Source organism: Osmia lignaria, chromosome 6 (genome assembly GCF_051020975.1).
Source record: "Osmia lignaria lignaria isolate PbOS001 chromosome 6, iyOsmLign1, whole genome shotgun sequence".
NCBI lineage: Eukaryota > Metazoa > Arthropoda > Insecta > Hymenoptera > Megachilidae > Osmia > Osmia lignaria.
In genome coordinates, this window is record NC_135037.1 from 1884613 (window position 1) to 1901914 (window position 17302).

Below are 17302 nucleotides of genomic sequence, written 5' to 3' on the forward strand. Positions count from 1 at the left end.
GGCTGCTTTTCATGATTGCTACGACAAGTGATCGTCGTTCGCGTTGGTCATACGGTCGTTCGATAAACCGTTCATCGACAAGTGGATATCCGGAGTCAAGAGTCGGTTGAACGGTGATCAAAGAGGCAAAGGTGTGATACTTCATCCTGCTGATACACCTGAGCCGGTTGTCATCGTACGTAACCTGAAACAATCGAAGGAGAGAACGACAACGAATGATCGTTGCACTGACACACGTTGGCGGATGTGAATTACACCACGAGAGCTGATCGTCCTGGACGCATCGCGTTGGCCATTTTTTTCCCCGACGCCCGATTGAATTGTTGCACGGACGGACGTTGAAGACCGTATTTCGTATCTATGCTTCCCGACGACGTGAGAACAGGCGGTTATCGTTACTTCGTACCGGCGACGTATTTATCGAACGATCCAACGGAGAAACGGGGAGCAGGATTGCAACCATGCGTCGCTGTACCTTGAAACGTCACAGATCACGCTGGACGAACTCTTGAGCGGGATCACGAAACGAGCTAAGGCTACTGAAGCATTCAACCTGGCGGAATTGTCGAAGAGACGCAAGACGTACCTCGGGGAGCACTGGCTCGCGCTCACGCGAATATGAGCATGACTCTCGTCCGAAATACGTTCAAAGGTAAGTCATTCAATTCATTATTTCATTCCCGCCCTTTGTGATTTAAACACGTATCTTGTTTATGTGAAAACATAGTGTCATTTTTGTGGTAATATTTTTTCCTAAAATCTACACGTGGAACGCAGTGATTTGTTCAATATCATACTTTGATCGTACGATTACGTTAAAGAACGTAATAGTGTCTTATGATGACGTTGTATTGTTGTTTCATTGATTTTTCGTCAATGATACAGGTAATCTGTTTAAGAATTCATAAAATCGAAAGCACTTTACACGTGATTTCTGCGTGTGCTTCGTAAATACGTCTGTTTATTCGCGCTCGCGCGTGCGCGCCAAAAAGAGACAGAGAACAAAACCGAATGCGCGTTGCGTTTAACACACGCGTTCTTTCGCGCATGCGCATGAGATCATGAAAATATCACCTATTTTTCGACGAAACGACGTGTAAAATTTGTCCGCAAATACGATCATTCGAATAAGATCGACGTGTTTTTCCTTTTTGTTTATTAAACGCAAAACTATATCTACGAAATAACACGATAATGAATTGTATTTATTATTTTTAACGCAGTACCAATAAATGGTACACGTGTTTTGTTTCTGAAAAGAACGTAGATGAGGCGGCGTACTGAGAATCGTTCATTTTGTCACCGATTGTTATGCAATTTATTTAAAAACTTCGTGTCAAATTTAGCATTGTTTAACGCACGATTTCCGAAACAGTGATCCTATAAACAGTTCGCAGAACGCGTCATCAAAGGGAACGCGTTCGACGCCAAATTTCGTCGCGTGTACGTCTTAACCTTAACACTCGTCGGAAACGTAGTTTTTTTTTTTATTCTTACTTACCGAGATTTATTGGATTTCGCAACTTCGCATCGATTTGCGAACAGTTTTTCTCTGTTTTATCGCAGAGAACTCAGCGGTGTCGCGTCACCTAATGATTCCGATGATTTTTCGTGATTCACGGCGATACAGTTTGTTCAACCGAAACCGAACTTTAGACCTGACACGCACTACTTTTCTGGCGCGGATGCGCGAAACCATTTCAAACGTGGAGCTCGGTGCGTCATGGTTGTATTTTTCGAAAGAAACCTTATTTAATCGCACTTGAACGTTATCGAATAATTAATTTACTATTTAATTATCCTCCACAATAATAAAGATATTGAAAATTAATTTTTAATGTTCCAATTTGTTATTTCACGTTATTAGCGCGATTAAGGTGCCTTTGTAATTCTAATTCTTAATTTGAATCATGTCGATGGATCATTGCCAATCGTTCGAAAGGTGCAACCAAGTTTCACCTTCTAAACGGTGGTCAATTTACTCAGGTTTACAAAGGAACACCAATAATTTATAATAGTCTAGTTCCTTTCGTTAGAAACGCAACACTGGCTAGGCCAAGATCAGTAGTGCGCGTTCTTCGACAAATCTAAACGAGCCGACGATTATTGTACAAGCTTTGAGAACGAAGTCGTGCCCCGTGTGAAAATATTTACCGACTGAACGCACGAAAAGCCGCGGCTCTATTTTTGACGGAGAACACTGACAATCGTGTCCACAGGAGAATCGTCGTTTCAACGGCAGCCATTCAATCGGGTTCGGTGCTTTTGGATGAATCGAGGCCGTGATACAGACCGCCGAGTACTCCTCCACGATCTCGACTTTCAAGTAAATATTTATATGGCGCGAATGAACGATCGGTTTACAAATTATTTTCTTAAGTCTCGAAAGCAACTGATTTTGTTTGGTCATTCGAAAGAATTTTCTGTCTTAAAATCCGTCAAAATGACGGATTAATTAGAATTAATTAGAATTATTAAATCTTATTTTAGAAATTATTTAGGTCCCACAATAGGCATTGTAATAATTAATATCCTCTAAAAAGTGATATCATTGAATGATTTTGCGATGATTCAAGAATTATTAAATTTTAGTTTAGAAATTATTTAGGTCCCACAATAGTCATTGTAATAATCGATATCCTCTGAAAAACGATATCATTGACTGATTCTCTGAGGATTCAAGCGTCTTAAATAAGACGGATATCCAAACGCTGTTCGTATTCATCTCGACGAATTCCACGGCTCGTTTTCGCGAGATTCTTTTGTTCGAGCACACCAAGAGAGTACATTGTTCTTGCCAGGAGAGATAAGCTTCCCTATATTCCGCGGTCGAGATGAATGACGCTACTGTATCGGTGGTTGCGCATCGTATGCAGTTCACTAAGTCATCCGCCCGCGTATATTCCCTTTTTTATTTTTCCCTTTCTCTCTTCTTCCCTCGGCATCCGTTATCTTTCATTGCGGCCGGTTATCGTCGTGCCGTCTGTTTCTGTATTTTTCAGCGAAACGCGGACAAATAATCGTGTTGCACGCGCGAACGACCGGCATGATTGCGAAACTGTCCAGTTTCCGTCGCGAACAATGGAAAACGGGAGATCGAGTTAGCCTCTGGCATTATCTATTTTTCCTTAGCCGATGATTACACTTTCAAGACATTTTAACGAGAATAGAAACTTGCAGTATGAAAATTTTGGAAAATTCTGCTAGGTCATCGATGACCGACGTTGAATTTGTAATTAGTAAAGTAGCTAAATTTGATAATTAGAATTGCTACACGTGTCCATTTTCATTCCGGTAATTAAAGCGTTAATTTGGTTATTTTTGAGATATTATTATTATTTCGTGATGTTTCAGCGCAGAGAATCTCCTTTAATTAAGATCACGATGGTCTAATTTTGACTTAATTACGAGACGCTGAAACTATACAAATATCTTGAAGCGTAGCGTGCTTATTGTTAGATACGCGGACGATTGTGTCTTCGTTTGCAAAGTTCTCAAACACGGTTGGTATATACGACAAAAGAGTAATTAACTCTATTCGATGGCACGAGGTCGGTCGTTGTAGCTGTATTTACTCGGACGTTTCGTTAGAGCTTGTACCTTGACGAGTCCCACGTTTTAAATTAACATTTATTTTTCTTATTTTCTCTGTCTCCCTTTAGAATTAACGTAACCACTTCCATATACATAAATTTAAAATAAATAAAATAGAAAAACGTATTTAGATTACTACCAGCTTCAAAAACAATCATACAAAGAAGTTCTTAAAAATATTCGATAAATATTAGTGTAATTCAAGCGTGTTGCTTTGTATAAGAAACACAATTTGATTTGCGAATGAAAGACGAATCGATGATATACTTGTTACGTTCGATTTCGTGGAAATCGTGGATCACGGGCAGGCGAATCGACTCGAATTCATTCACGCTATTACAATGTACAATGATAATAAAACGTGACGCAATTATTGGTTTCTTTTTTCGATATGAAAGAAACATTATCGTTTCACCCACATTTGCATAGCACGTACTCCTTTTCGACTGTCTTTGGTGGAAATATACATATGATATGATAAAGGACTCTGATATTAATCATAAAAAATATTGATTATTTTTTAGATCTGGACATTCTTTCTATATTTCTTCTTAAAATACTTTAAACAAACTGAGCCGTGAAAGTCTCAAAATTCATCAGATTATTTCAATCGATCTTCATAAGTCACCCCGAAAATCGCGAACCCTTTAATTTCTCAACGATTTTCGAGCGTTTCTCTCGAATTAATCGACAAAATTGTTGATACGAGCGATTGGTCGACATTTAGCCTGTGGCCAATTGGTACGCCCGTTCCATCGATTGGCTGGTACGTATACACACATAATGCTGTGGAATAACGATGCCATCGTTTGCGTTCAATCAGGAGCGATGGCGAGGATTCACTATCATCGAATGACTCGTTCTATCAATGTGTCTGATTTTCAACGCCTTTCACGAATTACTTCAAACATTATACTTAATTGCAAGCTATTGCAATGTACACTTCACTTCTTTGAGGGTGAAATCTACCCTCGAATGATAGTCACCTGCATTTGATACAGATTTTTGCGGTAAAAGTCATCAAAACTATTATACCAATTGTCACCCGAAACAAAGGGTAGAATTTGAAGAATTACACTTCTATTTAAAAAGCAAAGGTCATTGTGGAACTTCGAGAGCGCCTCCTCTTCGAAACACTTTAAATTGATTGAAAAAGGAACACTTCAAAGTTCCACCCCTCTAAATGACAAACGAAAAAAGATCGCAACACGTTCGGGATGGAAATCGGTTCGGACCGCGAGCGATCCGAAGATGGAGGAGGCTGGAAAGCCGCGTAATCGTATCAGTTCTCATCTAAACACGTTGCTCGACGACGCGTTAAATAGACTAATCGAGGCGAGCAACGCTTACAAATCGTTTCTACTCGGTCACGAGAGTACGTAGCGCAAAAGCGTCGCTAGGAAAGTCGTCCAGAAGTGGTTTTAACGTTATGGAAGATGGCGGCCGCGCCCTATCAGGCTCAATGACCTCTCCGACAAATCGTTTACTTCGCACGCGGCGGTGGCGTCAGTGGGATCGCCGCCACCGCGCCGCATCTTCGGCGCCGTGCGAACGCGCCTTTACGACCCGATCCGCGTTGTCTAACCAACGTAGATCATTTTTTCCTTTTCCGTTCAATCAAGGTGCGCGGATTGGTACGCGGAACCATTGGGTCCTTTAGAACCACCTATCCGATCCTAGTATTCAAAGAAACACAATGGAACCTAGGATTCGAACAACCCTACTAGAATTTTTTATTATCCGAGTCTGATAGTCGAATAAATCTAGTAGAACCTACTAGTATCCAACGAGCATGTTTTTTTATGGAAGAAGCCATGGAACTGAGGGTCCATTTTCCTTGCCTTCCCAATCCCATCGCTTCACGCTTCTTCCTCGGTCCGCCCACTGTAAATTCTCAGGTTGGTTGAAGTGTTCTATGACTTTCAAGCAAATAAACATGGTAAAACCTTCTAGTATTTAATAGCGGTTCTAGGACTGTTCAATTCTCTATGGCATGTCCCAACATTTCCAAGGGTCGTCATAGAAAATAGTTGCGCGTCAAGTGTCTGAAAAGTGGGCAGCTTTCGTCCGCGAGATTCATCGGCCAATTGTTACGAGAGCTTCTAGGAAATCCGAGAAATCTCGGTTTAGAAGCTTGAATGTATGTTCGAAATTTTAAACAGAAAATTTTCATTTATCAGAAAAATGGAGGAGTTAAATCGAAACTCTTTGCGTTTAGGAGTAGAGAAAAGAATAAAAAATGTAGCGAAATGGAGGACAAATCGTGCATAATAACACTTTTCTTTCGACCGATCTCAACATTATATTCCTGTTAATAATCGACCGGCAACAAAAATAATTTCACCCTGCAAAGAACACAAAGAGCTCGGGATCACGATGTTGCAAACAAGAAAAATAAGCCGTCGATACTTTCCGGTTAGCGGCGTTTCTGCTTTTCAACAGCGAACTTTTCTACCTTTCAACGATCGCGCATTCCACCTTTCAGCGAGGAAAAGAGAGGCCGAACACGCGAATAAAAATAAAATACGCCGCGGGTAGCCACATTGGGATCACCGATTTACGAGATAGTCCGCGCGATAAAAGCCGCATTAGAGGAAAAATAACGCTTTTATATCTTCGTCGTAATGTAATGGCGTCGGTCAAACTACCTGTGTACCATTTAATAATAGAATAATTAAAAGAAGAAAAAAGAAAGAAATAATCGATTAATTTTTAAATGTAAGCTTTCAATTTAAAAAGCGTTATTTAAAAATTCAATTGCAATAAAATTGGGGGAACTGTCTACCTAGTGGTACCCTCCATAGTATTTAATCTAATCTAATCGTAAGTATCAGAGGATAGTATATTTCCTTCCTTGTGCAAAGAAAATGGAGGATCGAGTCTCTCGGAGTCGAATGGATCCGAGATTGCGTGATATTACTTACAATTTGCTATGCCAGTTTCTGCATTCCACTGACGTCATTGGTGGCGCATCCTCTTCCCTCGAGGACGGCTGCTGAAAAGATACGCATCTGCACGTGGTCTCGATTGCTTCGATGTTCCACGCTTGTTCAAGATAATATACATTCATTCTGGAGTTGAATTAGTTTCTGGATAACCGTGGGAACAGGTGACAAGCTTCGCCTAAAAAATTGTTAATTCTATGTTAGTTAGTATTCTAATAAGAGCCTTGTGTAAAATACAATTTTCTACTTTTTCATATGTAAAATTGATTTCTGAGACCTCCATTTATCACCTATGAATCTTTACAATTTTAATGAAATAAAAATATTAATAGCAGAAGAACTTTTAGTATCTCGGAAGCTTCAGTTATCGAGAAACTTTCCTCGTCAATTTTTTCTTCTTATTCCCTAAAAGAATTTTCCAAGAAGTATCAGCATGAAGAACCAACTGTATCACGCTCAAGAAATTTCATTTAAAAAAGCGAATATTGATGGTGTCTGACATTAAAACTTGCATTATTGTAGTAGAAGCTCGTTAATTTCCTGTTTTTTTAAAATGCCCACCTCTGAAGGCTCCAAAGTAGGGAATTATCAAGCGAATACTGTAATTCTAAATTAACATATCAAAAGTATCTTAATAATTTCTGTAATTGAAAATAAAAAATCTGAAATCTAATAATAAAAGTTTTCTTCATCTTCCTATGCAACTAGGAGATACCGACTATATTAAGAGTAGCCATTCATCTTCAACGATGAATGATTAAAAAGAGTATGTTAACCTCGCCGATGAACGTATTTTCCGCTCGATAAGGATGTACAGTAACGAGAATAATAATAATCAAGAGAGCAGGATTTCGTAACGATCTCTACGCGTGGAGGTTTATCGTGGCAGCGGTCACGGGATTTGTCGGATGCTTTTTAAAAGCGTCGCCAAACGCGAAAGCAACACAGCCAACATCCTCGAACGGTAGGAAAGGTCACGGCTCTGACCCATTTCGACGTTTTATCGGTCTACAATGCGAGCAAAGTTCGCTTCTCGCGGTGGTACAACGGGCCGTAAGCTTTGTTGTAACAGATTATACAGGCTGTAGCAAAATCGGTGCCGGTACAATGAAACTCCATTTATCTAAACACGAAAAACTAACAAGATAATTCGGAAAAGTTCCAATTTTTGGAATTTGAAAGCGTTTTCGAATGGAAACAAAAGGAGGCGGAGGATTAATCATCTCCAAAAACAGTATAACTCAAGAATCAAACCCATTTATCAGTCTCCGAGAATAGAACGAAAGATTCGCCCGAAAAGTGAAAGAAACATCGAAAGACACCTTGAGAAAGATGTTTTGACCATTGGTGATCTCCATGGCGAAGAATGCAGAAGCGTGATTAAAAGCTTCTCTTGCTGGCGAAAGTGTTCGATGAAGATGACTCACGGTGAAATTTTTGTCTTACCCGGCGATTCGCCAAATATCTCATCGTCCAGAGCTTTCTTTCGAATTAAATATATTTTTCTTCCTTTGATTTTTCCATTTTTCTCTCTTGTCCATTAATGTCCGAGGTATCGAACAAGGAAATTCGGTTGATCGTGTGACCGCAGGTTTGAAAACGGCTATCTACATCGTGGTGTCGGTTTGTATCGATTGCTCGTTAGTTGACCGGTGTTTTAGCAACAGCTTGCGACAAGATGAATTTAAATTCCGAACGGTGTGTTATAACGATCGGTTGATTAATTGCCCTGTACGATTTATCAGCTCTCGTGCACGATATCAGCTTGGCCAGAATCACCTTCTGGCGGTTGGTAAAACCGCTGATACTCTTCCAGGAAACTGTATGCCCAGTGAATTATGTTAGTGGATAATTTTTAATATTTGTACATGCTGTGTTGTGCTCACTGGTATCAAATGAGAGAAGAAAAATATTTTTCCATGATTCATTTTCAAAATTAGAAGTGCAATTAAGCGTCTTATTTAAGGGATGAAAATCCCCAAGTATATTATCAAGTTCCTTTGACAAAAATCGAATCGACGAAATTCCTTTGCGCTCTTCGAAAAGCGTTAAAACGCATCTGCATCCTGATGAACGTTCCACCCTCGTCCAGCTCGTCGATGTCCTGTTATCGCCGTACCGGGCACCGATAGGCTACAGAAGGGAAAAAAGAGGAATAGATTAAAAAATGAGCGAGAAGAAATAACGGTGTGCACGTGTGGCTGGTTGTGTTTCAGGTTGCAGCGAGGACGAGGCAGCAGGTGTCGTGAACGCGGAGGTGGGCGGAGGTTGCGCAGCCGGGGCGCCAACCACAGGAAGTAACGGTGGAGGTGGTAGCGGGACAGGTAGCGAGGTTGGTGGTGGCGGAGGAGGCGTTGGTGGTGGTGCAGGAACAGGAACAGGAGGTGGTGGTGGTGGTGGTGGTGGCCGTGGTAGCGGCGGTGAGGGCGGATCAACGAAGCAGGGTGGCGAGAGGTGTCCCCATTGTGGTATCCTCTGTCGGGACGTCCACGTGCTTCAGCTCCATCTCGAGGACACGCACAAGACCCCGTACGCCATCGACAAGAACGATCTCAACGCTCAATTCCCCCAAGTGGTGAGTGAAACTAACGTCAAGGACGAGAGGACTCCATTGTTCCTTGTGTATTATCGATCATGCGCGACTGGCTTGCGGATTCTCCTAACCCACCCCCATCCCACCCCTTTCTTTATCTCTCATCATGTACTCTTCATACGTGAAGATGTTTGCTCTTGTCCTGTACGATGTGTTCTCCTTCTTTTCCTTTTGTTTGTTGAATGTTTAGGGGGATGATTAAGGAACAGGATCGAGGAGTATCGATGAGGGTGTATTTTTCAGATTTGGGGTATAATGATATGGAAAATTATATTTTATTTTCAGCCGACAATTAATCCTTCGTCTGAGTAGTAAAATTCAAATATTTATTAAATTTATTTTATTTTATATTTTCTGTATTTTTTAAATTATCTGCAAACAAGAGATATTCATTGTCATTTCTATTTAGTAATTGAATTTGTTATTTTAATTTCATCGTTTTGTAATAAATGATTGCTCAGATGAAGGATCAAAGTTCTGACTGACAATTGGCGAGATTAATAATGTATTTTTCCAGTCCTGCAAGGTGTGCAGCAAGACTTTTGCTAACGTCTACCGACTCCAGAGGCACATGATCAGCCATGATGAAAGTGCCGTGCTTCGTAAGTTTAAGTGTCCCCATTGCGAGAAAGCCTTCAAGTTTAAGCATCACCTCAAGGTACTACGAGTGCACCCTTATTTTTCATTTCTCATTCGTACATCGTTATTTCCGTTCTTTGGTTTCCTTTTCACGGTCTCTCACACAGCACTGCTCGATATAATTTCTCCTGTAACCGCGTGTAATACCGGATTCAATTTATACCAATCTAAGTTTCTTATTATTATTTTCAAATATAAGCGTACGTAGAATGCATCGATTAAGAAACAAAATTTTTATACCTTTCATCTTCTGTACATCTCTTTCAAGCGTATACATGCAATTCATTTTTTTAAGCTATTCAAATTTATCTAATTCTTTTAACAAAACATTTTCAAATTTTAATAGCTAAAAAGAATTGCAATTATACGGCTAAAATTAAATAAACGGTAGGTCAGAAGGGGTGATAAACGGATCAAAATATAAATCAAATTTTTTCGTATAAAAATTCAATAATTTGTTAGGTATACGTTCACCTGTCTTGGCCTATCGTGTATATATATATATATATATATATATATATTAATTAATATAAATTTATTATTAATTTGTTCTTTAGTTTCATTTGTTCTTTTCGTACGTGTCCTCAGGAGCACCTTCGCATTCACAGCGGTGAAAAGCCATTCCAATGCAACAATTGCGGGAAACGTTTCTCTCATTCGGGCTCGTATTCGAGTCACACGACGTCGAAGAAGTGTCTGATAGTGAACTTAAAGAAATCAAGGCACACGAACGTGAGCAATGTAGATCGTGGCTCGAAAAAAGTGCAACAACCCCTGCCGCCGGGACGTCGCGAGGTCGATCTGCTCGCGGCGAATAATAACACTTTCCTCCCTATTCTACCGAAGCTTTCACCCTCGGATTACCAGGAAATACAACGAGAAGGAGCGGGTGAGGGTCGATAACGCCATTTTATTTCATCGCGATGACCGCGTGTCCATTTTGTACGGATCTCCTTTCGTCCTTCGATCGCTTACACAATTTCTGGGTCAGATGTTAACACGAGACAGGTTGATATCATTTTATTCGTAAGTTTCGAATAATTATTTACCGGGTTTAAATATATTTGTTAACAATTTCCATAAACCAAGTCACGATTTTTCCAATTAAAAAATTCTAAATATTAAAAAGTAATAAAAAGGCTTTAATTAAGAAATTAAAATGAAATATCTTCGCATAGTCGATATTCAATCAAGCGAAGAAGCCCAGCGCTCAAAGTTTAACTTGGTCCTACTAGAATGTCTCTGAAAGTTTTCTGCATGCCCATCAATATTTAACATCCCCTTCCATTTACGTGAAACTAATATCGAAAGAAAGATGAAAAAACCTAGAGCAATTTATCTCTTCAAAGTCGAACTATAAATCATATAAATTCACGAAGAAAAAACAATGAAACAAGGGAAAATTCTATTTCAGGTATTTACGATATGCCGACCCTCTTGCCTCAAATGATGGGTTTCGGTAGTTACTTCCTACGGATGTCCTTGGGCAAGATCTTAACTCAGCTACATTCCAAGAGATTGGACGAGGTAGCCGAGCAATTCGAGTCTCATCGAGAGCTTATGAGTCCATCCACCGCGGATTCGGAGGGCACCGAGGGCACCGAGGGCAAAGAATCACCGGCGCCCGCAGATCCTCAGGGTCTCGACGCTGTTCGAAGAATTTTGGAAACCGTCAACACCTCTGTCACGAAACAATTACTGGAAGCGAACGTACGAAAGTTGTCTACCTCACCAGCGACGATGAAACGGGAGTTCGAGGAGGATTATCAAGTAAGGCATCGTTCGGTGTGAAATGAGAACCAGATGGGAATGATTTAAAAAAAAAAAAAAATAAACAAAAGAAAACAGTGGTTTCATTTTCTTCTCTGTGTATGTGTATTGGAGATTGAGAGATACCGAGCAAGGTAGCAGACTGAAAATTACTGCACTGTCGTAAATTACCATATTTCTGTTGACCACATGCGCTTCAAATGCCTGCGGCCTTCAGCTTAGATTGACGTGCCGTAAAATTATTAGACAGCGCGCGTACCTTCAACAGATGTGCAAGCCTTGGGTTCAGAGGTTAAAGCTTTCTTTTAGGTCTTTGCGAAATTGTTCCAAGGTTCAAATGATTCGTTAGAAGATTACACGTTTAAATTAAACACCTTCGGTATCTTTTTAAATTTCATTTATATTTACTCAGAGGTTCTATTGTAAATAGAGAAAAGAATGTACAATTGGAAGAGTCGTCGATTTCATGAAATATGTAACAAACGAATAAATATCATTCTGCAGGATCAAGATAGCGAAATGTCGAGCGAGATGGCACACTATCCGGACTGGTCAACGACGGATCAATATGATTCGCAGAGCGAGGGTTTAGCGGCGAAGCTCGAGGACGTAAATCAACCGAGCGCGAAATCAGGCTACAAAAGAAAAGCGGAGGACAGCTCGGAAGCTGACTCGGACGACGATGAAGATGGAACCCAAACGCACAACGATAATGGAAGGAGAGTTAGAGCAAGGTCGTTGATAGACGACGAGCAATTGGCTGTTCTCAAAGGTTACTATGCCATTAATCCTCGGCCCAAAAAGGAAGAAATCATCATGATAGCGAATTATATCAATTTCCCCACCCGTGTCGTACAGGTGAACCATTATTTCTCAAGATCCCAATTAATGGAAACTTGATTTCTACTGAAAGAAATTTTGTGTTTAGGTTTGGTTCCAAAATTCCCGAGCGAGAGATCGACGAGAATCGAAGATACCACCTCTTGTGCCACTTGCTAATTCGATCAGTCAGACTACCATCGAACAACCCCTCGATCTGTCGAAGAAAGAAGGACTCACGCAGTCAACGTGTAAAGAGAACGATGTTGTCTCGGTCAAACAAGCGCCCTCGCCTCCTGTCGAACTGAAGAATGATCATCCACCGACGCATAACCCAGACATGGATGATTTGGAGGATTCACCGCTCGTTATAGACGAAGAGACTACCGATTCCGTGGAAACGAAACGTTTAGTCCCTACCACAGGGGGAGAAATTGGTCCAAAGGTAATTGGGGTACCATCGGTTGCATCCACAGTTTCAATAGAGTTTATATGATATGATATTTATTATGGGATGATACGTTATAGAGTCAACCTCAAACGAATACGAAGAGTGAAAGTGAAAACGTTAGTAAACCAGAGGCCCCGCCAGCGGCGGAAATCGAGCAGGGCGTTTACTTCTGTGATCGGTGTGACAAAACATTCTCCAAGCACAGTTCCCTAGCAAGACACAAATATGAACATTCCGGTAAGAATTTAGGACCTTATTTTCCTGAACTAAAAGAAAACTAGGTTGTACTCCTCATAGATAATTAATTGGCTATCTTCTTTAGCCTTTATCAACATTTGCCCATGACCTATCATACTTCCTAGCCCTATATTATACTCCCCGCTCCTCGTTATTGCATAAATATGAATTACAAAGAAATCCTGTGAATTTCTTCAGGGCAAAGGCCGTACAAATGCATGGAGTGCACAAGGGCGTTCAAGCACAAGCACCATCTGACCGAACACAAGCGGCTGCACAGCGGGGAAAAGCCCTTCCAATGCTCCAAGTGCCTGAAGCGTTTCTCTCACTCGGGCTCGTACAGCCAGCACATGAATCATCGTTACTCTTACTGCAAGCCGTACAGAGAATAGGTAGTATTCTGCTAGTTCAAACCGAAATCTTCTTCGCCGGCTTAGTTAAGTACGTACGGTCCTTTCTTCCTTCCACACGGGACTCGGCATTTAAAAAAAGCTCGAGAAAAAAAGCAAATACGATAATTTATACCTCGCGTTGACGCGCGAGAACACGCTAGAGGGACGAGACGAAGAGCTAACGACCAATCTTGCGCGACTAAAGAACACCTTGCGGAATCTGTTACGACAACGCTGCGTGAAACGTAAGCGAACGATTAGAGTCTAAATGAAAGAAACGCGCATTGCGGTTTCCAGAAAGCAAAAATAATAATGGAGAAGATTGAACAGCATCGTCCAAGTATCTCGAGCGTGTATCTTCTTGGAAGATAAAAAAGGAACAAAAGAATGATAAATTTGCGTCGATTTTGAAATCGACGGAGTTGTGAATAAAAAAGAAAAAAGAAAGAAATGAAAAAAAAATATAGAAACCAAACAATACGCAACGGTACCAAAAATGCATAATGCAATAATCTATTATATATTATATATAATATACATAATATTTTAGTATTTTTATTAACAAGATTATTATATATACCATGACAATAATAAGGAAACTAATTAACGTACAAATTTGTTAGCCACGTTTGCACGGGGCACGCGATGGATTCAGTCGCGGGACAAAAGGGCGAAGGGATGCAATGCGAATATTTAAAAGTTCCATCGAACTGAACAAGTTGCGCGTGCAATTCTGATGCAATTTCTCGAAGAAGAAAACTCTATGTATATTCTATACACGATAAAAGAATCGTGTGCCAAAAGAGCAAGAGTAATTTTCTGTATATTTTCGATCGAATTTGCCCTCAACAATAGTCCCAGTTTATCGAAAAGAAGAAGAAGAATATGGAAACGATCGGGAATGAATTATTCTTTCCTTCCTGAAGAATTAATTGGAGAAAATTCTCGGCTAGTTGTACGTTAAGTGTCTGAATTTGATTTGTTGGGAATCTCTGGTACTCCAGACCTCCTCTGATGATTGAGTAATTTTGTAAACTCGAGACGAGGTGTTTCTGGACCTTATTTGACGGTGATCGATGCCATAACGACTATCTTTCGATCGTTTTGTACTTACTTTCAATTTCCAGTCATCGTATCGTCGGCATCCGCACAGGAAAGCATACATTCATCAAGAGATCCCATAAATATGAACTGAAGTTCCATCGTATAATTTGTGATTAATCGTATGACCCCATGACGTCATCTACAAAGACAATAATGATACAAAATACAAGAGAGAAACATAGAGGGAAAAAAGGTATGCCTTAGACATTCCGTTAGAATCAGCGCCCTTTTTATTTCTTCATACAAATCATTCATCATGGTGAAGCATCAACCATGGCCTCTCGTACTTTTTGTCGAGCTCGTTGACATTCGTCTGATTCATAAACATTGACGAAGATCATCGAAGTTCATTGATTTTCCGATGCACGAAAGAAACGAGAAAAAAAAAAAAAAAGAAAAGAAAAATGGCATCGAGAACCTCGCATTAAGAAGAAGAAAGAAATCCCTTCACCAAGAAATGCGGGCCCCGATCGTAAACTCATAAGTATATTAAATGCTTCCAATACTGTACTATTAAAGGAGAAAAAAAAATATTATTATTACAACATTTTTATGATTTTATTCATTCGGACGCGTAGGTAAGCGGTATATATATATTATATAAATATATATATAATCTACAGATCGATAATACTCGAGAATGTATTTTATAACGATTTATGCCTCTTTTTATTTACACGTACCACGAGTGACAAGTGATATATATTATTATTATAAATATATATATTGTTATTGATAAAAAAGTGAAAAAAAAAAACACGAAGAAAACAATTGATGAAAGGAAACGACGACTTAATTACGGGGATACACTGGAAGGAGTGTATATTTAAAATAAAAGGAAGTCGTGTCAAAATAGTAGCATCGTGTTCGGCCAAGAAAGAAAACGGTACACGCCACCGTGTTGCATTTCCTCCGCGTCTAGAAGCTCCGGTTATCCGCGACAGGCATCGTGTCCGTACTACGAAAAAAGAAAAATAAGAAAAATGAAATAAAAATGAATCCGAGATATGATGATGATGCTTAATAATACTCATTTATTATATAGTGTTAATAGTTAAGAAATATATTTTTATATTATTATAATATTACGACACGATATATTATATATACACGATGATATATATTAAACTAATTCGAATCCGCCGCGGTTTAACGTGAATAACACCGCGGCGTGTCTGTTCCTCGGCTGGTACAGATAACGCGAGAATCTTCTATTTTTATTTTCTAGTTTCGAAACTCGATCGTAAACGATTCAAACGTTCCTGTGCAATCGCTTTGTTATATCGTCTACGTTATTTGTCTTTGTCGTTGCGCGTTTTTTTTTTTTTTTTTTTTTACGTTCTATTCTTTCTTTAACTTGTTCTTGTTTGTATACGATTTATTTTCTTTCTATTTTACCATTAGTTAACCCGGCATTCCTTAAGTATTTCTATCATTTTCTTTTTATGGTTTTGCGAGAGTTTAATTCAGTTCTTTTTCTTACAATTTTTTGATTACGTTGATAGCCCCTCGATTCTGTACTTTCGAATACTTTCACGACCAACGGGTTTAATGACATCAGGAAGGAAAAGCAGGAAACTTACGAAGACAATATTACAATACGTATAAGTGACTAAATGAAGAATAACAAAAAAAATTATATATATATATATAAATGAATATAAATATATATATATAAATATAAATATATGAATATAAATATAGATAAATATAGAGATATTTGCTCTGATTCGAGAGTATTTGCAACCTGCTCGCCTCGATGTAACTGTATATACGTATTATTAAAAATAACACACGGCATACAAGTGTCATTTTTGCCAGCTTTCGCGCATCGGCATCGGTTATGTCTCCGTTACTTCCTAAAACTATTATAAACTAACGAAAGAAAATAAAATGATAAGCGAATGGGTACTCGTTGAAGCACGAAGCAAACGGAATACGAGATAGTGAGGAGAGAAATACGAGGGAAAAAGTTGTTAATAATTGTTAATGCAACGATTTAATGATGAGCACCGTACGATGCCTTCCGTGAACGACCGAGCTTGCCTAGTTTACCGAGATTAACATAGAAATTCAATGATTCGATCTCGAATTGAATTCTCTCGTCGAAAGTACCATTACTCCCGTGATGTTTCTCTTTGCACACCAAAAAATATCTATTTCTTATCTTCCGATAAAAAAATAAAATTCAATATCGATGTTGAATCCAGATTTATAAAAATGTATAAATTATTAAGTTATTTCGCGATTTTATTCGAGGCGAGAAGCACACGAGAGTAACAAAAAAAAAAAATCTATTTCGCTTCAAAAGCAGTACTCGACGAACACTGGTGTGGTTATGCTATTGAGCTTTCCATGACTACCGTTTTACGTAAAAAAGAAACACCAGAAACCGTGGTTGTGTGCGTGTCAAAGCGTATGCGTGTATGTGTGCATAGAGAAAATACTCGGAAATGGAGAAAAAAAAAAGAAAGAATTACGGCAGGACAATAAAATAAATACCGTTTCGTTTAGAGATTTTTAGAAGAGCGTAAGCATTACACAATAGTATATATAATAATTCTATATATACATTGTAAGTGTGAAAATAAAAAAAAAAGAATAAATTTGCTAAATTCATAAATCTGCATGTGAGCACACATGCACGTCCCTGGCGTGGGTGTACATGTGTGTACACGGCGGACAGCATATGTATATGTACATAGGTAATACATTCGTAAGGTTACATTTTAGTCGCCAGGAATAGCGATGCGGATGT

The 17302-nt window shown here is 39.3% G+C and overlaps 1 protein-coding gene across 1 annotated transcript; it reads left to right on the top strand.

Moving 5' to 3' along the window:
* The first annotated feature begins 511 nt into the window (after nt 1-511).
* On the top strand, nt 512-14949 carry zfh1 (Zn finger homeodomain 1). The gene is made up of 9 exons (XM_034318363.2): nt 512-652; nt 8756-9114; nt 9650-9790; nt 10360-10660; nt 11186-11541; nt 12046-12399; nt 12470-12805; nt 12889-13048; nt 13247-14949. The coding sequence occupies exons 1-9, from the start codon at nt 619-621 to the stop codon at nt 13438-13440; spliced, it is 2235 nt and encodes a 744-aa protein (XP_034174254.2). The 5' UTR covers nt 512-618; the 3' UTR covers nt 13441-14949.
* The last annotated feature ends 2353 nt before the right edge of the window (nt 14950-17302 follow it).

Bases quoted from the DNA above. Each gene is read 5' to 3' on its own strand.
- zfh1 (XM_034318363.2), top strand. From the start codon at position 619: ATGAGCATGACTCTCGTCCGAAATACGTTCAAAG. The intron at 12,400-12,469 runs GTGAACCATTAT...TTTTGTGTTTAG, and splicing joins TCCCCACCCGTGTCGTACAG to GTTTGGTTCCAAAATTCCCG. The intron at 13,049-13,246 runs GTAAGAATTTAG...GAATTTCTTCAG, and splicing joins ACACAAATATGAACATTCCG to GGCAAAGGCCGTACAAATGC.